The 25,018-nt window shown below is 36.2% G+C and overlaps 1 protein-coding gene across 2 annotated transcripts in view; it reads right to left on the reverse strand.

Annotated features, from left to right (window-relative positions):
* Window positions 1–25,018, reverse strand: part of GLRB (glycine receptor beta) — a 51,722-nt gene that overhangs the window by 11,981 nt on the left and 14,723 nt on the right. Inside the window, exons 4-9 of one of the 2 annotated variants that reach the window (XM_032186351.1) lie at window positions 24,654–24,721; window positions 16,399–16,628; window positions 13,587–13,669; window positions 11,277–11,417; window positions 7,728–7,880; window positions 1,552–1,844 (exon numbers count right to left, since the gene is read on the reverse strand). In XM_032186351.1, coding sequence (XP_032042242.1) covers window positions 1,552–1,844; window positions 7,728–7,880; window positions 11,277–11,417; window positions 13,587–13,669; window positions 16,399–16,628; window positions 24,654–24,721 — 968 coding nt within the window. The remainder of the gene's footprint in view (window positions 1–1,551; window positions 1,845–7,727; window positions 7,881–11,276; window positions 11,418–13,586; window positions 13,670–16,398; window positions 16,629–24,653; window positions 24,722–25,018) is intronic. The other variant, XM_032186350.1, reaches the window with a different exon arrangement.

Raw genomic sequence — 25,018 nt, forward strand, 5'->3', positions numbered from 1 at the left:
CGAGGAATGTTACTAAATTTTTGTGGGTAATGACTCCTCTTCCTCTGAGCCTTGAAATACACTGTATACTCAAGCTTACCTTCTTGGAAAAAATATTAAAAGATGACAGGATAGCAAAGATGGCAAAATTTATCACTTTATACTCTGTGTCTATGACAATGGTAAGCACCCTGTGCACCCATTAACGTGTACACACTGAGGAGAGTCAACAGTTTAGCAGTGTGCTTTAGTTCATATTATCAAAAGTCAAATTACGAAAAAAAAATTAATCTTGTCATTGATTAAGCTTTATACTTACACTTGTTAAATACTCCAAATAGGAATAAATAGATTTTATGCTGCTCTGCTGGACTGTTGCAACTATTTTGTCACAAGAAAGAGGTAAATTTTTGACCCACAAGTTGATAACCACAATTGTAACACATTCAGTTTAGTGGAAGCAAAACTGTGGCTAAGCCATCTTTCTACTCAGTTCCCATGTCACCTGGGGTTGGGGAATTACTTGTGATTCAAGTCAAAGCAGACAGTGGGTTGTTCTAAGCTGAGCCTGGTTGCCTGCCAAAACAGTTCCCAGGAGGCTCTATCAGATGAGAATTACGGTAGTCAAGTGCTCTGTGCTATCAGCAACTCCTCTGAATTGGGGGTAATTAGTCATGGGGCAATACCAGATTTATACTAGGGCTGGGTTTCTGCCATCCTGGCATAAATGACTCCCTCCTTAAAGAAGCTTTAAAGTCATATGGTATGCTACTGATATTATCACTTGGATCTGGCCAAATAGCTTTAGTTTACACATCTAAATTGTTGAGCCTTTGAAAACTATAAACCAAATTCATACTCCGCATATTTTAGCACAACGTATTTTCTTCTGTAGAATACATATCGACTAAATATTACTCAGGACTGGGGGCAGCTGGCCTGGAATGTCTGGTAACTCTTCGGGCATATGGAAAACTTTGGCCTGAGCTAAGATATACATCTAATCTTTATCCACAGAATGAGCTCTGACCGATTTACCCATACTCTATCTGGCAACACAAGAAATGCAGGAACTGTTTGACAGACAAACAGATCGTCCTTTATTTACAGATGTCAAGACTTCTGAATCCCTGGCAATAGAGATTCTTCACATGCAATGTGGTGCAGCTGTGGCTGCTCCAAGGAAAGCAATGAGATGTGTGTTATTTGAGTATGCTCTCAACAAATACTGACTGAAAGTCCTGTCCTCTGAATAGTTACAGTTTGACAGCTGCTATTTATTATTAAAAGAAAAATAGCAACTGTAAAGCTGCTTGCTGCTTTATTTACCTTAAGCTCAGCAACAACCATGGCACTAAGATATTAAAAGATAAATTTTTCTTTTAGACATTTGACCTCAAATCACTAGGGACCAATTGGCCAGGTGGCTAGCCATTAATTACCAGTATGTTCTTAGTGTCTTGGCCACTTCTAAGATTAAGCACCATCCAAAGCTATTACAGCAGTGTATTTTTGGAACTACGTTAATAGAGGATAATGCTGATTTTGCGTATGCAGCTTGACAGCTCTTACCTGTAAAGTGCTGATGTGGACAGGAGTCCCCGTGCCGTTCACAGTGTTCTTTCTGGCAGCGTTTCCACCTTTCCCTTCAGCTTGCTCTGCCTTGGCAATCTTGGCTTTTTCAGCTTCAATTCTTTTGGGATTGTTTAGCATTACCTGAACCACTGCATACTCAACCAGTGATGCAAACCCAAAGAGAAGGCAAACAATCAGCCAGACATCTAAGGCCTTCACATAAGACACTTTGGGAAGTTCAGCAGCAAGAGTAGTACATTCAGATGCCAAGCTGAGAACTGAGAAAATACCTGCAAAGGGAAAAACAAGATAACAATTAAAGTGAACTTTCCCTTAATGACACCTGCCATGTTCTTCCTCTGAACCAGACAACACTGAATGATGAATCGTAACAGCAAATGGGACTTGACAAAGCGGTAGGCATATTTTGCAACAGGTATACAAAATGCACATGACTTCAGTTAATGAGTAAGTTAAACTGAATATTTATGTAGAGTATTGTGGTTAATGATGAATTATTAATACTGAATAACTTCATTTTATAAATGGAGCAACAAATGAAGCTAAACTGGCTGCTGTGGTTCTTCTGCCCCACACAACTGCATCACACAACTGGGAAATGGGCTTTCCAGAGACTTATCTTACCATGCTCATCTAATTCTGAGAAGATGGAAGAGAAATATATGGTATTTAAATCAAAAAACTCCAAGTCCTTTAACTTAGACTTGAACAGCTACTGTTGTCCCAGAAATCTGAACTGTGCTTCAGCAGGAGACATCCTCTGAATGACCTGGTCACAAGTATAATATTTAAACTCAAGATGAAAGGGAATGTATCAGTGCATTAAAAAGTCTGTGTTCACAATTCACCACAAAGATGAAAACACTGAGGTGACTGAGGGTCTATGAACACTCCTTGTTTGAGCTTCCAGTATCCAGAGAAAGCTTCCTAGATAAAGAGCTTTTGAGGAAGCCCTTATCATAAAAAAGTACATCTGCAAAGGCTGTTGAAAGGTCACACTCATCGTCAGTCTAGGTTTCAATAAACACTGCTCTTTACAAGGCTTCCAAACATCACCGCTACCACAGGACTCACATCACAAGAGACAAAATGCAAGTCTGATCTCATAGATTCCCCACAGGCACCTGTGAAATGGGAATAGTAGCATGAACAGCTACCTTTTGAAAAAGCTAACCTTAGAAATGGTGGTCACATGGGGAAAACTTATTTTGACCTCCCAGCTAAGTTCCCTTTTTTTTTTCTTGAATTTTCATGATAAAAATCACCTTCAATTATAAGTGGGTAGCTTCATGAAATGTAATCAACCACTACAGAAAATGTTGGCTGTAAGGAGATATTCACTTAGCCATAACTATGTTTCCTATAAAGGTCATACGTGTTATCCTAAACATTAAAAAAATTGTATTTCATAGAGAGATCATTTTCTTCAGATCCATTTAAAGTAAACGAGGATGTGAGAAGGTTAATAAAGTATCTGAATTGGCCTATACAAGTATTAAATTCTAGTTGATCATAAATATCAAGCTTTCTTTTGCTACTGTCCCAATTTAGATTTTAATAAGATTGGTAACATACTTTATATGGTATTAATCTCAGATGGGCAACTTATTAGCTGCTAAGCCACTGAAGAGGAAGTATAAAGAAATGACTACAGTGTTATGATTTTAAAATACAAAATCTTATGGTGTTTTATTTATAAATGTGTATTATCAACATAAAATTGAAAAGTGTTGTTTTTTTTTTTGCCTTTTTTTTTTTTTTTTTTTGGCCATTGTGATCATAGAGAATGGCCAGGCGTCCTATGTTGGATCAGAATGACATGGCAAACAGTGTCCTCCCTGACTTCATTTCAAACTACTATATCTGATGCATTCAAGTACAAACATGCCTAGAAGTATAGAAAGTGAGCAAAGAATAGTCCCCATTTTTCTGTTTTCAGTGACCAACCAACTGTTTTTGGCTGAGCACTAATTATGGATCATTATGAACTGCAATAGTAAGTGCAAGTAAGGTTGTACTGTCTTTTAGCACAAAAAGGACATCTCTGCCTATGCCCATGTTTTTGCTGCTACCTTCTAGTTGTTTGGGTTACTGGGATGAAAACTTCATTCTCAGGGTCAGAGAAACCACAGAAAACCTTCTGGGTTTCAAGGGAACTGTAAAGTAAGATAGAAATATTCCATCAAGCAGCCATCTGCTGCCAGATCAGAGCAGCCAGGCCTCAGAGACTGCTCCCTATAATGGAGCTCTAAGTTGCACCTCTGAGAGTGGCTGTACAAGGTACCTATCAAACACAATTCAAAGCCGAGGGCTCCAGCATGGGTGAGGAGAATGAATAAACAAACTACAAGATTAAATATTAAAAAAAAAAAAAAAAAAAAAAAAAAAGGAGGGTGGTAGGGATAAACTCCCTTTTCTTCTTTGGAAGCACTAAAGGGAAGGGACGTTAGTTCTTTCATCCAGACCTCTAATGTAAAGGGAATGTTGACCTTTCTTGGAAATACATCTACAATTTTCTTCCTAATGGGGTATCTCTCTCAATGGTAAAGTACATTTGTTTGGTAGGATTGCACATAGGCAAAAACCTCCCTCTTTCTTTTTCAGTAGGTCACCAACATCCAGCCTTCAATGATCTCCTCACATACAACCAAACAATTTAAGTTTACAGGCTTATTTACAGGTAAGTTTACTAGATGAGACAAGCTGCCAACATGCAATTTGTAGTTCACTGATGTGAGAAAGACTGCATTAAATGCCTAATAACCAAATTATCCACTCAAAGAATTTTCTTCTTCATCCCTATCGCAAAAGTTAGTTAGCTCGCAGCTGAAAACATGATGGTGCAGAGTGACTATGTAAAAAATTCTACCAATGGTTACATATGCATAGTATCACAAAGTGCCAATCCAGCAAAGCACTTCAGCACATGCTGCCAGATAAATAAATCTCCCTTTTTTTGAATCCATCAAATTTAACTGGCCTCAGCACTATCTCTTGGCAGTGAATTCCACAGGTTAATTACATGCTGTATAAAATAGCGTTTTGTCTTTTATATTACTGCTTTAAAATAGTTCTGGCTCCATCTCACTGATGTTATTGGAAAATATAACATTCTGCCCTTCTTTCCTTATAATTTGGTATCTGTAATACATTCTCTTCTCTCATTAAATTTAGTAAACTAAAAGCCATAAGCTTGCCAATCCTTCTTCATACTACAGTTTACAAATATATGATCAGGTCTTCCCTTTGAGACCCTGTATTTGCAACAGTCTTATAAAATGAAATGAGTTGAACTGAAATAGCGCTGAGGGCAGGGCTGTGGAGGAAGGAAATGTCTGGCTGTCCTCTGCATGTGAGGCATATATATCACTGATCACTACTCCAAGCATTTAATTACTCTGTTGTACCCCCAAGTGCTCAGTCACAGGAGGTACTTTGTGGCATGTGGTTGCTTACAGCCCATGCTAATGCTCCATTCTTTCTGTGGTTGGATGGACATCTGAAGTCCCTCAGAAGCTTCCCTAGCTTCAGGGAAGACCTTACTCCCGTTGGGGATCACCAGGCAATGAAGGAAAGAGAGTAGTTTTTTAAACAGATACTGGCACACTTTCCACTTTTAAAGAACTGGAGAGTCCTCTGTAGGGATCTTTAAAAGCTGAGACACCAACATGTAATTAAAAAGACAAACTCAGTGATGTCAGCCTTTATATCGCTTAGCCAGAGTCTCCAGATACATGTCCTTTGTGAGGATTTCCCTAACACTAGACGATCTAATTGAATACAGTGCTATGGGTAGAAAAAAGGCTTGCAACTTATTTAGCTCCTAGATGGACACACCCTTTTTCTTCAAACAGAAATACACCTTGTTCCCAGAACAGTAACCAAACTGCAAAATCATACTGAGGTTTCTTTTTTTTTTTTTTTCTTTTTTTTTTTTTTTGCAAAGTATCTTGCATTCCTAAATCACCTGGAAACTTCTGAGATGAGACCTTTTACTAACTACTAAAAGTGTAATGACTATTAGTAACCCTTCTTTAGGGGTTCAAGATCATTCACTTGAAATGATTCACTTCACAGAAATGTTTATCTTGTTTGATTTCAAGGTCAAATTTATTCCAAGGATGTAGCTAGAAGAGTTAGATTGTTGCCCTCTTTCAAACTGCAGAAACATAAATCTTACCCCAGTGAGGGTGTTATCAACTTGCACTGCTAAGTACTGATGTATGACTAAAGGATGGTCAGATTTAATGTTTGTTGCTTCTCTGGGGATACAGAAAAAGTCACATAACCAAGCCAATGGTAAATATCTTTGAAAATGCAGTATTTCAGAAATGGTAATATATAAAAGGAGCCAATAAACACTTATAATAAATAAAAAGAGAGAAACACAAATAAATAAGCATGCATGTTTAGTCATAAAAACTTCAATGCTATACAAATCAGCACCATGCCTCTTATAAATGTAATATATCTCTGATAAACCTGACTGGTCAGCTATTTAAAGTTCAGGATTACAAAAGCAGAAATACACTTCAGATTTTGATCATATTAGAGATCACTACATGAAAAATATTTTCAGTTCTTGTTTCTATCTTTTTAATTTAAAGCATGGTATATTTGCCTCAGACTGCTTTTTTCTTAAAATGCCTTATGTTTCACCTTGTGGAATGCATCCTTGCTACTTTTCAAAGTAACAGATTGTATTTGTTTCTTGCTATTAACTAATATAGATTGTGAGTCCTCCCTGATTACTAATAATTATTAATATTTTCAGATCAAGAAAAATAATTTTTGTATTTTGAAATAGCCCTCTGAAAAAAGAGATACCTATTAAAAATGTAATGAAAAGGTGTTTTTGTAAAAAGAAAAGAGAAAGGCAGCCAACCGTGGCAGAGAAGCCAAAAGAAGTGCTCCAGTCATGGTTCTCCACATTTTGTGTAGCTCTTGGTTTATTTTGGTTGTTATATCGCTGGAGAAGGAATAGGCATGGCAGATGACCTGAGCAGCGGCACACAGACCTGGGCATTATGTGGGAACTTTTCAACTTAACAAAACTTGGCAGGAACCCTTCCCACTCCCCAGGGATTACAGCTCCCCTCTACTGCAAGACTCTGCTGATCACAGACTGGGACGGTGATGGGGCAGGTCCTGACCCTACTGGGGGAATCATCACACGTTTGTGCATGTGAGGCTGCACAGGACTTATGTCCTGCGGGGATGTGCAGGTTAATGTGTAGGTGAGAGGCTTCCGAGGAAGGCCAGGGACTGGAGGGATGCTTCAACTTCATGCCTAGCATCTGGGAAATAGTTACAGTGAATCTCCTCGGAACATGGAGAAGATTTGGAAAATAAGGAGTATGGACTGGTGGAAGTGGGAATACCAGGTAAAGGGGGGGGACAAGGAGGTCAGAGCATGGGGAAGGAGCTGTCATGACATGGGGAAAGGATTACAAATAGAAATGTCAGGATGCCAAAGCCTGGCTCTACACACCACCAAGTTCCTGGGGACTGCAGGTTGGGCCACCCCCAAGCTGAAGTCCCATGTAAAATCTAATTAGTTAAGATAATATTGTTTTGATTAACTCTATGTCCTACAATCTCGTAATATATAAAGGGCCTGCCCACTGTGCTGTGCTACACAGCATGAAAGCAAGAGGCTGAAGTGCCTCATGAAATGAATCTCTAATGAAATAAAACCCATCAGGTAACAACTGTGCTAATTCTCTTCCAAACATCATTACATCATTCCATTTCTATTAGTCTTCAGAAAACCTGCTGCAAGAGGTAGTTATTTAGAGCCTTAATCATCATCCTGCTTTCTTACTTCAAACATTCTTTAAATGCTCCAATTCCTATAAACTGCAGTGTGACACAGTGTCTGCAGCATCACCCACACATAGATAAGATCAGATTTGTCCAGGTATCGAGAAGCAGAGAAAGTGTCCTCATCACATAAGTGCTGGAACCATTATCAAGCAAAGTTTCAATGTGGAGGTGGATTTTACAGGACTAGGAATGACAAGGCTTCAGTGAAAATGATGAGCGAATAATGGAAGTGAAGTTGCTTTCTGTGTCCAGTGTCATTTCAAAGCAACTGAGAATGGCTCGATGGTGCTAAGTGGACTGTGACAGTATGTGTGAATGCAGGTTACCCAGTGGGACTCTTGCAGCACTTGCATCAGGATTGATCCAAAATGATAGCCAGGACAGAACAACAATTAGCAGTGTAGGAGCATAAACACCCATCATGTAAAATCCAACTTGTCTTCTTAAAGTGAAGATTACTTCTACACAAGTGTAATAACCTTTAAAGAAATAAATGCATATTAAGGTTTAATATGCTTTGCAGGTCAACCTTTTCAGATTAGTATCTTCTAGGCCTTTTCTACTTATCCTAGGAGTAAAGGTTTACTGATTCGATTTTTTTTTTTTTTTAAATAAAGTCAAGAAGTTCAATTTGAAAAACATTCAAAGTACGGATCAATGTAACCTACGACTGTGATTTGGCATGTCATACTCTCTGTAATCTATAAGGTACCCTCTGTCTTTTCACAGCACAGAAGTAAACAGCAGCTACAGCTTCATCTTGACACTGGCTTAAGCTCACCTGAAAATCCTACTTAGCATTAATTTGTGAAGAACATGGAATTAAAAAAAAAAAAAAAAAGTTAGTTTAGAAAGGTTAGAATGGAAAGAGGTGACCTGAATATGATTCTATGCAGAGATTTCCCCAGTACTGAAAGCTGGTATAGGTAACTTCTAAAATTGGTACAGACTTTGTACAAAAGACTCTAAAAGCATTAAATTTTGAAAGTGAAGAATATTGCCTCAAAGCTTCTAAAATGAGGAACTAAAGCACCAAATGTTTCCGAAAATGTCTAATAACATGAATTCAATAACAAATAAAGCCACAGATAGTAGGGATTTGCTGGAGATAACAAAAGGATTGGGTAGTTTGATAACCAGAAAACCAACTGTGTTTCTATTTTCACTCTTTTAGCAGAACTGGCATTTTTATGTTAATATTAACACAATAACATTGTAAAAACATCATAAACTATTGTATTACAAGGAAAAGACATTTCTATGTCACATTACAACAATAAGAAAACCCAAGTCAGTATATATCTGTAAATAAAAAGTTTGTGCATACCTAATTTAAAATGTAGAATCTATCAAAAATATATTTATTTATCTTCTATCTTTTATCAACTAAGTATCCTCAAATGATAAGTCACCTTAAAATATTATTAGAAACTGCAATAATTAAAACAATAAAATGATAAAACATTAAGGACATATACCCTTGCTGTGTTGAAGACACTATATGGTATTTTACAGTTCATTCTATCCTAGTCAATGATCTGTAGTCTGGCAAATTCTACCTGTATAATTTCTGAATAGTTTCTGGGTGTTGGTAGGTTTTACATTCAAACAGGGGGTGATCTTTAAAATAGTTATTTCTTTGCTTTGTGCCAGAAATGCATTCTGTATGGCATTGTATCATCCTCCGTTAGGCAGAGAATATCCGTTGCCTTCACCATTCAGTTTCTGTGGACTTTTTTGGATCTGTCATACATTTTGGTAAACAAAGAATAGGCAATTTGCAAACTTAAATAATCAATTTATTGCCATAAAAAGTCACACCAAATTTGCTGACCCTCTTTCTACTTAGGCAGGTATTATAAAACATCAGTTGACATAAATGGGCGGAAAAGATTAAGTTCTTTGCAGCTGGCAAGAATCTCCTGCATAAGCTGTAATTTTGAAAACTTGCTTGTACATGCAACACTGCCTCTTGATTACCTGATAAAATCCTTAACTGATTTAATTTTAATTGTGTGCAAAAACTGCTTTTTGAAACGCCTTCAATATAAGAATTTAAAGTAAATCAAACAGTTACTGAATCCTGAAAATAGCCTTTGAAATATTTCAGCATACCAAAATGTTCAAATTGCATTAATGACATGTTAATTCCAGTCTTGATTATAAGATTAACATGGATAATCTCCAGTTTTAAACAAAAAGGATTAGCAACAAAAGAATTATGAAAACTTTGTTAAATGTAATGTCATTCCACTAGTTCTGATGGTTCTCTAATGTTCTTTCTTTAATGTTCAAATCACATGCACACACAACAATGTGACTATTGTGTTGAGCACTTTGTACAATGTCATTTTACCTTGTGACCACAAGGTGTTGAAACTTGAAAGAGCAATGCTAGTTTCTTTCCAGTTTAACTGTAAAGTGTGCAGTGATTAATTCTTACATTTTTCTTTAATGTACTAAAAATCCTAAAAATGCTTAAACTATCCAAAGATTTTTTAGATTTTTAATTTCAGACTTAGGACAAAACATAAAATAATGCTAAATTTGAAAACACAGTTACAAGATAGCAATGTGAAGTAAATATTCCCTTTTTCCCTCAAATAAAATGCAAATCTCTTTACATTGCATCCAATTTTCCCATGTTTCTGAATATTATTTGGGAACCGCAAGATTGATCCGTTTAATTTTCCATTATTTTGTAGCCTATTTTTTTCAGTAAAATCATTATTTATTTAAGACTAAATTATTTTTCTCACTCCTAAGTAAACTTCTACCATTTCTAGACTTAGACTTGAATGCCTTCTAGTTATTGGTTATGCTTTCCCCAATGCAGCATTTTCCTGAGAACGGATAATTTCATACTATTTATAAATGTAAATACCTGAGACACTGAATTGTGTAGTTAGTAGGCTAAAAACTCACTCATTTTGCAGTTTAAAAAAATGAAATAAATTTTAATTATCTTTTTCAAACTAAATTCCGTAACTCCAAGCCCTATTAATGTTACCTGAGATCTCTCAAGAACAACTGCAGCTGAATAGTCAGCAAGAAAATTACAAAGATGCTTCAGCACCACAGACACCTTTGTAGAGTTTTAATGGGAGATTTGTGCATATGATGCAACAGCACTGACTAAAATACATCCTGCTGACTTCAAGTATTATAGGAAGTCTTGTGTTTGCCACAGTATGTGAGCAGTTTGGATATAATTATAAGCAGGAATTAATCAAGGTAGAAAAGATTAATCATTAAAGCCAGAATACAGAAACCATTGTAGAAATTTGTACCTACTCCCAGAAAACAACCACAGGACTAAAGAAATATAGATCAAATAGCTCTGTGTTTAGACTGCAAACAGCTTTCTATAGTGACACACTTTCAAGAACACTTAGAGAAAGGAAGAACCTGCAGAGGGAAGCTTTTGAAGTTATACTCTAATGTTATCCACTTTTTGAACAAAAGTTTGACCAGAAAACCAAAATTATCCTTATTTGCTGCATATCACATAATTCCACATAAAATGTCTATCAGAAAAGTTCGATATTACAAGCATAAAAAGTTACCAGGACTATAGAAACAAAATGGTGATGGAAAGATCGGAAGATGTAAGCAAAGCCAATACAAACATTTAATTTCACCTTTAACTTAGACATTTCTGTATTTGAATTTGTTTGCAGTAATTATTATATGTGATTGTTGCTATGATATGAACTACTGGTAAGTTACAAGTAATCTATTTCCTCCCATAAAATGTAAGGCAAGAACCCATGTTTATGGGTAATATCGATGTTTATGGGTATTAATCATTACCCATAAACAATAATTGAAGGATGCTTAAAGTTTTTACCAAGGAAAACACTTTAATTACTTACCTGTGCCTTTATAATACTTGGTACAGTTACCATATTCAATATCCTCCTTTTTAATATCAAACTGAGGCAGAGCAATTTTCTCTAATTGTACAGGATCTCCAGACTGCCAGATGAAACGTAAGTCATCAGTTGTGTAACCAACTACAAGAACAAAATGAAATAATAAAGACCATCTTAATCAATGTTTCCAGTATTAAAATCTAGCATGTATGTACCATTATTTCTTTTACTCTTTCTTTCTGCTTCCCATTCAAAAAATTAGACAAAACATGAAATAATATACAACTGAATTTTTATGTAGATCTAAATTAATAGATGACAGGTGTAATATTACGTTATTAGCAATATTACACTGATTAAGAGGTGTTCATGACAGTGCTCACTGTCCAAACAGATAAAGCAATCCACAGCTTTGAAGTTTACATATTCATTCACACTCTACTTCAGCAAAGCATGAAAAATATACTGAACTTCAACAACACTCACAAGTCCTAGGAACTTCAACAAAATGTAACAATACACCTAATTACTGTGATGAATCTTGGCTTTTGTGTAAAACAACTTTTCTGCTTAGTTGTTAACATTAAAGGCCCTGATTGATGAAAGCACTGACATTTAGGAAATGCATAACCAGGAATTTAAGTAGATGCATAACCCTACTGAAATCAATTCAGTGCCTCTGTGCCTTCATGATCTGTCCTGAATATGGACAGACCTCCACATACATTTGAGTGCCTAAACCATGCTTTATACAACACCATTAAGTGAGAGGCAGTGAAAGTTAGGCTTATAATATTCAAACATAAAGCAGTATTAACTAAATATGCAGCCATAATCATGATTTTACATGTTGTTTTTCTGCTACCTTCTGTTTATTAAGGATTAACTGAATACAGAGATAGTGTGCGTTAAATGGGAACAGAGATGGGGAAATGTAAAAAAGACTAAGTTGGGATGTAGTGGTTCACAATTCAAAGACTCTGAGAAATGTTTAAGGAACCATTCTTGTTCTGGAGGCATTGGAGAGATGTTTTTTTATCTTTGAAAAATAGCTGTCATTTAAAAAATTAAACTGTCTATAATCCAACTTTTCTAAGATCAACAATAACTTAATAAAATCACATCTCAAAGCTCCATGATGAAAGTAATATAAAAAAAAAAATTACTTGTTCTAATGTTTGATTCATACAATCAGTTTCACCTCTTTACAACATGCAGCAAATCACAAACACACTAACATCTTTTATAATACAATTACTGGATAGTAAAAATCTCGTCTAAAGGGAATGTGTAGAATTGGTGATCATAACTGCAGATACAGGGAACTGTTTGGTAAAAAATGGCAGCCTCTTTTGTTTTGGAAATCTAAGAACCAGGAAAAAATGTGATTTTAAAATATTTTAGTGGAATAAAATTGCCAATGGCTAACAGAGGAAGCAGGCCCACCGCTGGAACTCGAAGGGAGACTGTGGGTCATGGGTACAATTCTTAGTTTAGACAATGAAATAAAAAGATAGAAGAAAGTTGAGTGCATAAAATCTTTGCAAATGAGCAGAAAATCCATTCCTCCTCCCAAATTTGAAAACAGTAACAAAGCATGGAGAGAATAAAGTTGTTTAAATAAAGTTGATTACAAAGATGATTAAGTTTGAACTAACTTCCATTGATATTACTAATTCTAGGTCAACCACAAGTTGATTTGAGTTTACTATAAGAGTTTACTTCAGCTAATGTATATACATATCAGAGACGGGCAAAACACTAATACTATGGACACATTGCACTTCTAAGGGTAAACGCTAGCAATTAAAAACTAAATGGTAGAGCTCTGATATCATTATTATTGCCCTGGTCCCCAACAGGATGCCTTGCTCTGCTTTGATTAACCTTGATGTTTCCCAGGAGATTCAAGTAATACTGTTCATCATCAATGCAAGGGGATAAATTGGACCCTGACAATGTACACAGAAGCACGGGTTGTGTAAGTTAAAACTGTTGTGTAAGTTAAAACTGTGTATTCTTTATTCCAAAATATTTGTGTTTCCATTTGATTAAATTTAGTGTATACATTTTTGTAATACTTATCAGTTGTCATAGTCTTTGATAGCAAAAGCTAAACAACAAGTGCATGGTGCCATAGCCACAAGAAACATTTTTATAGGGAAATATATGTTGGTAGGAATCAGTGAATGCTAATTTCAAGATTCATTATAAAACACTGACACAAACAATACAGAATTGATCATTTTGGTTTGATTCTCAGCCATGCCTAGAAGACAACTGTTTTTATGCAGAAAAAGATTTACATACAGCTTTCCAATTGCATCTTGCAGCGCTGTGTATCCATAGGAAACAAGGTCAAATCCAAAGGGCATGACAGCGTAATAGACAATCTGAAAATACAGAAATGGAATTTAAAAACAGAGTGAGCTGCCCTGTAAGTAGCAGACTGCAAGAAGAAAAAAACAAAACAAAACAAAACAAAATAAAAGAAAACAAAAAAAAAAAAAACAACACACACCTTAGATATTTGACTTTCAGCTTCTAAAATAGTAGAAAAAATGAACAACAATTTTAAGTAGCAGTTTAAATATCTCTACCAGAAATTTTAAGTATCTCTAGTAGTCTGATAATACAGTTTTATATAGAGTGTTAAACATACAGTATTTCACAAATTATAGGACTAATAATAGATGGCAGAAGACATAATTTTTAAGACTAAACAAACCAAAGCTCCATACAGAACAGAAACCCATCTCCAGCAGTGGCTAGTGGCAGACTCCTGAGGAAGAATATGAGACTAGAGCAATCAGGAAATGACATTTCTCCAACAGCCTTCTTAAAGTTGTGCCTCAAGGACTTCCTAAACCAGAAGTGATGCTTCAGTATTTAAGAGAGCTCGACAGACTTTTGTCCTTCCAGAAGCTGCTTGCTTCCAATTGCTTTCTGGAATCCATGTACACTTTAATCATACACAGCATCCTGCAGCTAGGAATACACTATCCTGCACACCCTAATGGTCTCCTTGCATCTGTCTTGACCCTGTCTCACAATTCTTTTACTGCAAAAAAAAGGTGAATAATCAACATCCATCTACTCTTTCTGTGCTATTTGATATCTCTATACAATCACCTTAATTACTGTTTTTCCTGATGTGAAAAGACCTGCTTTGATTAGCTTTTCTTTATAAAGGATGCTGTTCCATATCTTTTCAACATCCTAGAATCCCCAGCACTTTCTCAGTGAATACTGAGCGGTTAGCTGACATTTTCAAAGAACTAAGCATTATTACCCTAGGGTCTTTTTCCTGCATGGTAATACTCAAACCCACCAGTTTATATATAAAGTTAGAATAACTTTTTCCCAACATGCATAATTTCTTAGTTATTTACATTGAATTTCATCTCTAACTTTGTTGCTTAGATTAGATTTCTCTGTTATTCTCCCTGTTGTCTCTTTCCTTACTATTCTGCATAACTTAGCACCATCACAAGCCCTCACCAATTCACTGTTCACCTTTTTCCAGGTGATTTATGTGGAACAGCAGAACAGATTTTTCTACAGGAGTCCACTACTTATTTTCCTCCATGTGAACACTGACTGCTTATTCCTACATTCAGTTTCCTAATTCCTCGTTATTTAGGCAGGCAACAACTTTGTCTCACATGTATCTTCTCATTCATATATGTTGATAATTGGAGATTCATTTATATGTGATAATACTTCTGTAAACTAAAAAGTCAAGGCATAGCAATATACATTTTTAAAAATGGTAATTTTAGTAGCATGCTACCAAACATAAGTATGCCAAAAATTAATCTTACCTTCATCAGTATCATTTCTGAACACATTGAATTAGTAAAATCAACAGAACATTTGTAGAGCTAGACATTATTGTCAAACTATATTGAATTTGATTTTGGCATATAGAAGTTTAAGGAGAAATATTTTTCCATCAGAAACACTTCTATTAGTATTCACTGAAAAATTTACAATCCACTAACCAAACACATTCACTGAAATAAGCTCATTTATAAATAGCTCCATTTTGGAAAAATGCTTGAAATGCTTTCATCATTTCACTTAACTTTTGCTGTTTCAAATGAGAAATTATTTTTGTAGCTGAAAGTGATTTTCCATTTTTGAAATAAGAATTTCAACAGACTTCAAAAACTGCAACATAAACAATTGAAATCAGAACCAGGACCTTTGGAGTGAGCCAAATGAAATGCTTCTGTTCTTCAATTTATTTCCTTTTCTGATTGCTGCCTACAAAAGTCTTGAGATTGAGTTTTCTCATCCTTGGATTTAGAATGGGCAAAAAACCACACCAGACTCTTCCCATTTTCTTTCTTTTTTTTTTTTTTTTTTTGGAGCCACTTCTACTATGGAAACAAAGAAGTAATGCTACCATAATTTCAGATGTTCCCTCTAAGTGGTAAAGTAGCAGTGATTTGGGGAAATCAATTCAATTTGTTCTTTTCAGTGAATGACTGTTTTTATGGCATAGTGTACACTGACAAATAAAATTAAAACCACAAAAAAGTACGCATAAATTGCAATAAAATTAAATATTTCAGGGCCTTCTATATCCACTAAGGCACAGACCTTAATCAGGATTATGTCCTAGTACTTTTACAAAACATTTATAATTCAAATTTTGTAATATCTGCCTTTCCTTATATCATTAGTAAGTAATCATCATTTTTATTAGTTGATGTAGAAATTCAAGTGGTGAGAAAATTACGTTGCTTTGCTGAAGGCTTTACTTCAGAGATCTCATCCATTTCATTATGCTTCCAGGAATCTTGTCAATTATCAACAGAGTTCAAATTTTGTTACTAATACTAGTTTATTTAATGTGTTATTTTAACATGATAGATGAATGTATATACATTTCAAATTTTTAGCACTTGCTGGGCTATCAATTCACATGCTTTGAAACTCATTCTGGTTTATTTTCATACATTTCATTTAGTAGATCATTATTTAAAAATTGCCATATATATTTAAATATTAGCTAAAAACTGTAATGTGTTACTAATCTAACAATGTATGTATCTCACATCAAGCCATTAATTCACTAAAAAAAAGAAAGATTAAAAATATTTCAGTAAAATACCTCATGCTGACTAATACATCTCCATCCCGAAATATAAAGAGAAGGATATTTTCTTGAGTGACATCATGGAAGTTAGCATTTTTTTCATTTGCAAAGAACAAGTCTGGCTTCCAAAGACACTTAAACATTGTTGGGTCCACTGTCAGTGTGTCCGAACCCCTCCAATCATTGGGTAGTTTCAGTCTAGGGTCATTCCACTTCTGTCTTAAAAAGATGTTGACTCTATAATCCTGGCAAGAAAAATACATAAGTATTAGAGCAGCCAAAAGTCTATCCCCCCACCAAAAAAAAAAAAAAAGAAAAAGAAGACCTTTATATCAGATTCACTAAAAAAAAAATAATTTATGCCCTGATTTTTCTATCACATAGATAGTAATCACTATTCAAGCACCATTAATAAGTGTCAATTTTAATAAAATTTACTACAAAAAAAGTAGATTATGTCTTATACTTTGAATACAATAACTTTTTTGTTTGTTTGTTTTAAAAAAGGACCAAGTTGTCCACCCAGGATGCTTTTTGTATCCCCTCTGATAGTAGCCAAGTTACATAGGCATAAATAAAAGCAGACAGCAATGCAGAGGGAGCCATAGCATGACTACACTGAATTACTGCAGCTGCAGGCACAGCATCACTTCTATCAACATATCCTGAAAGTGTAAATTCCAGTTTATTCTACAGTCAGCTAGGTGCCACACTGATGGTAATGTGCCCATCTATAAAAGCAGAAAACCCACCAGATAGATAGCAGATTTTAAACAACACACAGAGAACACATCCTTGGGACCTGTAATAGTGATTTGGGGCTATTTTTGTAGGAAAACTGATGACAGCATGCAGCTAAGGTAGCATGTATGAAAGCAGGTGAAGAAAAGGTCTCAAAAATCAAGACAAAATCAAGACTTTACATAGAGGAATTTTTCCTCTGAATTCAGCAGAAGTTTTACTCAAGTATGGACAGTAGTAGAGCCACGTTCAATGAGAACCAAATTTTGCCTTTGGGAATTGGAGTAGCATGTGTCTCAGGGCAAAACGATACCCACATGCGTTCTGTCCTCAGTGAAAGCTGTGTGCATCCAAAGGAAAAATCTGACCCAGTATGTCAGTTATGATTTTTCAGTCTTACATGTAAGTCTTTTTGCTTTTCACATTTACATTTAAGTCAATGCCTCTTGTTTATGTAAATGTAAACTAGGCAGATCACATACCAAGAAAAAAAAAAAAAAAAGGCATTGTTAAACAAAGTAAAACAAAAATAAAATTCTTTATTTAAGGTAACTGTATCTCTGGTCTTCCTATTCATATTCTATGGTGAGTTTTCTTTTTTTTTTTTTTTTGTAATTATCTTTTAAGCACAAAGAAGCAACCTGAGATAGGAATTGCTACTGTTTTACAATTATAACAAAATGCTCAGTATCTGTGAAGGTTCTTGATATATTTTTGATTTATCAATGTATTCAACATGGCAAACTAATCTTATAAAGGCATGCTGTACAAGTTAGTGTCTTACACATTTTAGTGTTGATACAGAGCAAGTTCTCTTCTATAGTACTAACTATAATGCCTATATTTACAGTCCAAACCAAGTGCTGCATTTAGAGACTCATGCTCACTCCAACAGGAAGGATTTCATTTAGTTAAGACCTCATGTAGAATAGTTTACCCCACTGATTTATGTGGTTAATTGGAACACAGTGCCCACCTTCCCATGTCCAGTTTACCACTCAGATCAGCCCAGGTATTTCTTTACTACACTAAAATACTAAGCTGTGTAATGTGTTTTTCCACTACATTGTGATGAAAAGCAAAGGATAAAGACTAAATGTAAAGATCTGAAGCAACATTTATTAATATGCGTAGTTCTGAGAGAAATGTTACTCTTTAGCAGTCTGTTTTTGAAACAAAAAGTATATGTGGTCTGATTTTTCTTTACACAAAGGCCTATATCATCCTGTCAAAGTAAAGAAGCAGTATAAAATAACGGATGGCATAAACTGACTTAGTACTGGAAGGCTTTCACAGAGAAACTTCAGAATATGAGGGAATTCAGGTCATTATCTCAGAGTGCATCTTTTCAATTATATACAGATAATCAAAAAATTATTTGCTTGTTTCTGAAGTTCCTATTCCAGATGGACTTCTTGTCTCTGTGAAAACAATTATTTTCTACCATATGAGATAAATACTTACATACTGGTCACATTCATAAGCATAATATGAAAATCAATTTCCCCATAAACAAGTGCATTACCCTCATTTTAACAACAAAACAAACAAACAAACAAAACTTACAGCCACAGGCAAATGATAAGCACTATCCAACACTTGCCTTCAGCTTAAGCATTGTGGTGGTTTTACCCTGCTGGGCATCTGAGCTCCACCCCAACTGCTCTCTCACTCCCCCTCCTCAAAGGGAAAGGGGAACAAAATATGATAGAAAGGGGTCAAGGGCTGAGATAAGGACAGGGAGATCACTCAACAACCATTGTGATAGGGAAAACAGACTCAGTGTAGGGAGATTAATTAAATTTATTACCTATCACTAGTGGACTACAACAGTGAGAAACTAAAAGCAAACTAAAAACACCTTCCCCCTTCTCTCCACTTCCTGAGCAGCTCAGGGGATTGGGGAATGGAGGCTGTGGTCAGTCCCTAATTCAGAAGAAGATGTTTAAATCACTGCAAATCAGAATGCACTGTCAAAATAAGAATTGGTAATAAGATCAGGTGGGTGGTACTTTACTTCTTTCCTTGCTCTATTACAAATGATCTTTAGTATACCAAACAATGGGCTGTAGTGACAGTTTAAGAACTTGATTCTATTCCCATTGGAGTCAATGGAAGAGAATTCCCCCTAAAATAGGTAGGTTCAAATCTACCTAAATGACTAGAAAACTGTGACACTGTACTTGGAAAGGAAGTTGACCCCATATTTGAGGCAATACAGAAAATGTCCAGAGAAGGAAAGAGATGTCAAGAGACAAAACTGGTGCTACAGACAATAATGTGCAGAAGGGCTTCTTTTTACCAGAATACAAAATAATACAGCATATGGCAGGCTGTGATCTGGTATAATCCATTTTGGAACAAGCCTGCAACTAGTCCTCTAAGCCTTGGGAAACAAACTTTCAGATTCAGAATGTGCACTGCAGTTAGGCTCAATGTGTGCTGAAGAAATGTTCTGCATAAGACACATGGTCTTCCTCCTCCTACACATTTTACAGATGTTCTTTGAATATTGCAGAATGATCAACATTTTACAATAAAAGGGAGTCAGTCACATAACAACTGCAAAGCCTGAAACTAGGGTGAAAAAAAGAGTCACCATTGGAGTGAGGAGGACCTGGGAGGTAAAAAAGAATCACTAAATTGTTCTATGGGGCTTTGCTTTGCTGTGAAACTCCCAACAGAAGGCAAGTTGTTTTTCAGGGAGGTCAAAAGGGGAGGCCTTCTAGGAAATATTTCAAATGTAACCTACACAGTGGGCATATGGCCAGAAATACTCTTCAGGCCAGAATCTAGGCATAGCCAACACTTCTCTCTCTGCAAACCGGAGCAACACTAGACCATGAAAAGCTTTTTCTATATCAACTACAATGATACAAAGAAAGGAAGCATAAAAGCAGTCTCTTAACCGAGCAGGAGTAGAGCACTCTCTTTTAACAGAGCAGTAAAGTAGAAAACGGCATTTTTTTAAACTAAAGGAAGAAAACTGAAATTTATTTTAAGCACATGAATACTAAAATAAATAAATAAATAAATAAATAAATTAGTGAAAAGGTTTTAAAGTAAAGGAGAAAGAAGTGTTTTGCCATTTGAGTCTGAGAAGAAAGGTTACAGTGCAAATACAGACCCTGAGGATAGCCTGTGTAGACAAAGGGACAGATCATTAGTACAGCTAAAATATGGGTATTTATAACACAAAGGACCTATCCCTAGGAATCTCTGACTGGTCTGTAAGTTTCTAAGTGTGGCATAATCACTGTATTTTTCCACAAATCTGCAAGATCAAAAACAGAGTTAGCATGGGAATCCCAGACAAGTACTCCAAAGAACTAGAAGGAAACAAGTTACATGAGTTCAGTGAAGGGAGCTCACTGGAAGCTTTCCTCCATTTTAGCTGTACAAATTATTATTCACTCTGTAGTTAACTTTTTCCTTTCCTTTCCTTTCCTTCCCTTTCCTTCCCTTTCCTTCCCTTTCCTTCCCTTTCCTTCCCTTTCCTTCCCTTTCCTTCCCTTTCCTTCCCTTTCCTTCCCTTTCCTTCCCTTTCCTTCCCTTTCCTTCCCTTTCCTTCCCTTTCCTTCCCTTTCCTTTCCTTTCCTTTCCTTTCCTTTCCTTTCCTTTCCTTTCCTTTCCTTCCAGTTTACCTGTTTGATGCATGTATGAAAAGGTTGTAATTATCTCTACTACTCAACAATACAACATGAACCCTACTTTTTCTAGACATGGAGCAAATATTTCCCCTCCGGTTTCTTCATGGGAGTTTGCATAAAGCAATATAGACTTCTGGGCCATGCCTCCACTAATCTTGATTCAAGCTTATTGATGCTTTTGTACAGAGAAATTCCCTTCTCTCTTAAAACTAAGTGGACTCCACATCAGCAGAAGGTCATCTCTACCCTTTTTTGTTGATGATGAGCCAACTGCATAGCTAAGAAAACCAATAGTTCTGGGACTAGAAGGACAGAAAGAAAAAAATAATTGATCCCCATCAAAGGAGCAGAACAGGGAATGTGACATTAAGTCATAAAATCATTTCCCCTGTCATTAGCCAGTCAAAGGATGTTGATAATGACAATCAGTTTGATCTACTGCCGGACAACTCATGCCCACAGAGGACAGGCTGCAGAGGTCTGGTCCCAGTAAGACTGTTTCTGGCCTTCCTTGCCCTCAGTCTAGCCACACTTTTATTTCCCGTTTTAACCCTGAATGAGTAAAGTTCTTGTCTCAGCACCCACCTCTGCCTCCTGATCTGTCTCTGCTTTAATATACTGGCTTTTATCCAATGACTGCCTTGTTTTCAGCTGGAACAGATTGTGCAACCTGTCTAAACATGTAATCTTTAGCAGAATGTGCCCTTCTCTCCATGTCTGCTGTACTCATCAATCCCAGATGATGGAGACACATTATTGTTACATGAGGTAAAAAAAAGGAAATACAAAGCTAAGAAAAAATGCTGGTCCTTGTGTCAAAGATCAGTTGTATCAAGTTCTTATTGTTCATCATATTTTCTCTTAATATCTGCAAAGAGCCCCCAGTCTTCAGCATTTATATAAGTTTAATGACACTCTTGAAAGTTTTCTAATACATGCTATTTTTGAATACATGTCATTTGGGATTTTTGGCCTGGCTACAGTTGGTGAAAAGACTGAATCACTGGTTACTGTATTTTTTAGAGAAGCCGTGTCTGTGTGAGATTCCTGAAACTTTGTGGGATTCCTGAAATATGCAAGGAACCAGCCACCATGATATGATGACAAAGAACACTGCAGGGGCCTCTTTACAGGTTAGAGGTTCCAGACATTAATCCCATGGATAGAGTTGCCTATTTCAGAGAGTGGTCTGAGAGTGGATTAAGGTTACACCTTACTGAAGGTTATCTCCTTCTGCACTTCTTTAACAGCCTCCCGAACTGAAAGGAAATCTGCATACCTAATGGCCTTTTGTAACAGGCACTGCACCCATTTGTTTGTTGGGTCCTCCACCACCCCCACCACCTCATTTCCAATCACCTGGCACTCATGGTTATTTTCCCCCACCCTTCAATCACCCAGCAAAAGGAATACTGATATGATGCAGAATGTGCCTTTAGCTTGGTCAAACAGGATGTTTTATCCCCATGCAGATTTTTGCAGAAAAACTGAATTTAGCTAGTGCAGCCAGAAGTGGCTACAGAGCCAAAAATCACAATACATCATTCACTGAATACTTACAACTGTATTATTTCACAGCTTTTTGTATCAGTAATGATATCACTTCAACCAGTTTAGTAGCTGCTGATAATTTTAGAGAATCGGTCAAGAAATCAATATTCCTCATGACTCACACTAATGCCCAACACAGTAAAGATGCAGACAGCTACCTTCTTCACCAGCACTGAGGAACCTTTTTCAGCAGTTCTATTACTGTGTGCAAATATCTCTCCTTTCTGAATTCAGGTGGCTCCACTGGTCTTTCATAGAACTGAGTACTCAGCTCTAGGAAACACTTTTTCTGTGATTATGGAGGTACCAGTTGTCTCCAAGACCGAGGGACTTGTTGCTGTCTGGTGCATTATCCAGACCATGTGAAGACACGTACCAGCCTATGCCCAAGAAAGCAGCAATTCCTGTATGTCCATAGGACCCTATACTCCAGGACAAAAGGCTTCCCAAGTGATATATGTAAAAACAAATCAACTAACTCTTTTGTCAGTGCCTCTGACAATGTCCTCTGACACATGAAGGGAACCGAGAAGTAAATCAGGCTTCACATTAACATGCTTAGATATCACAATGATGGGCTGGACATAGAAATCTAAATAAAAGCGTAAATTAAATTGAGGTTGGTGTCTGAAGCTCTGAAATATGAAGGAGCGCATGACTTATCTTGCTGAACATCCTAGTAAATTTGTGAGCAACGAGACAGGAATTCACAGGCAGGCATACATGCATTGCAATGGAAAAGATGCTTAGTTTGGGGGGTCAAGGCACACCCCTTACACTCATGTTTTGTTACTATTTGGATGTGGGTGAATTGTAAAAAAGCCTCTGTAAAAGTCACTTTTTAAAGCATGTAATAAATTCAAAAAACTTGAAAGGGCCATCTGGCCTAATATACCTGCCATCTTAGACATGTATCTCACTCCTACTTTCCTATTCTTCCTCCCTGCTCCTTTAAACTTCAGTCCCCTTTTTGTTTTCAGGAAATAAATCTCAAAGTATCTTCAGTAAACTTACATTCTTTGTTTTAATATCACTTCCTGCTAATGCCATTTGCTGACTTGCTATCATTTGCAATCAAATCTAAATCCTTTATTCCCTCCTAGCACAGAAACAGAAATCTCTGTCCAAGCTGCTCAAAAGCTTCTTCAGCCATTGCATATGTTTAAATTCAAGTAACTCTGCAGTCTCAGTGAAACATCATTAGCGTATCGTGGGTATTTACTTCCATGTACAACAAGAGGTGGTTTATTATTTATTAGCCATATTATGGCTTATTGCTTCTCTGCCACTGGTACTAGGAATGCTGCCTTAACCACTGCATTAAAAAAGCAACCTGATTTGGGTAACTTTCTCAATGCTGGACACAGCAGATCACTGCAGCTGTTTCTACACTGGATGGTCTGGAAGTGCCTCAGGACTCTCCGGTCTCAGTACACACGTTGGCTGTGGCTTCCCACATACTGGTAAGACATGGTGCACTCCCATCTTTTTTACCCAAAAGAAAAACCCTGATCAGGTCATAACATCTTCAATAATTGAGTGTATATTTCACAATATTTTTGACAGCATTTATTGGAAAAATCATTACAAAAAGATCTTTAAGTCCCAGAATACTGGAAAGTGCTTTGCTGGAATTACATTTATTTTGAAATTGATTCTACTTTATATAACAACAACAACAACAAGTCAAAAGTGCAATGTGGATTATTTGGTGCTGTTATTGGCATGTTGAGATACTTTGAACTGAGAAAACTCTTTTAGAAGCTTCAGTTTATCTTTTTGTTTTCAGTTTATCTTTTCTCACACAGCAAATAAACAGGAGGAAGAGTACAGTCATTGATGGTCTGCTCTTTTTTTTCTTCTCCTTGTATTCCTCTATGATTTACTCCAGTTCTCAGACCAACAAAGAACCTACCTATATGCTCGAGACTTAAGCATGTATGTTCTTTCCCTTCTCATCTACAGTCCAAGTAATTCCTTTATTAATACACAGAGCAATATATTTATTAACTGTCAGGCATACTTTCCAAATGTGTTCTTCCTTTGAACAAAGTATGGAAAAAAAGTTCTTTTCTTGCATCTTAGAAACCACAGATTTCTTTTTATGTTCATCAGATTCTAAAAGCTATGGCAATCTGTGAGCTAAATGGATTAACAGGTTTACGTTTACAGCATAATGCACAGTCTATCACTAGCCCAATTAATTCGCTTCTCAGTCCGCGCAGTCAAAACAATCATTTATACTTTATAGTTCATAATCCTCACCCTGAAATTTAATTTTATAAGAAAATCTGCATGTGTGCTCCATTCATTACATTTCAGTCTTACCATAGTTGTCTCTTGAATTGACCCAAAGCTGTTAATGAAGATGTTTACTGCAACATCGACTGGAATTCCTTTTAAAAAAAGGAGAGATTTCTAGTCAGCTGCACAATCCAGAAAAGGCACACTATCCTTCATTTGAGGCTTCTTTGTACTGCTATCACAATAAGAATATTTTTCACAGCTTTATATTTTCAAATTAATATATACATGCTGTTTTCAAAAGCTATGGTTAATCTGTTGCCACTGAAAGTTAATGGAAATCATGAGAATTATTTTCATCCTAGTGATAAGGAAACATAAAAAAAAATCTCAGTCTAGAGTGCTAAGCTTAAAGCATTTCATAGCCCATAAATATGAATCATTTTCAA

Source organism: Aythya fuligula, chromosome 4, assembly GCF_009819795.1.
Source record: "Aythya fuligula isolate bAytFul2 chromosome 4, bAytFul2.pri, whole genome shotgun sequence".
Taxonomy (NCBI): Eukaryota; Metazoa; Chordata; class Aves; order Anseriformes; family Anatidae; genus Aythya; species Aythya fuligula.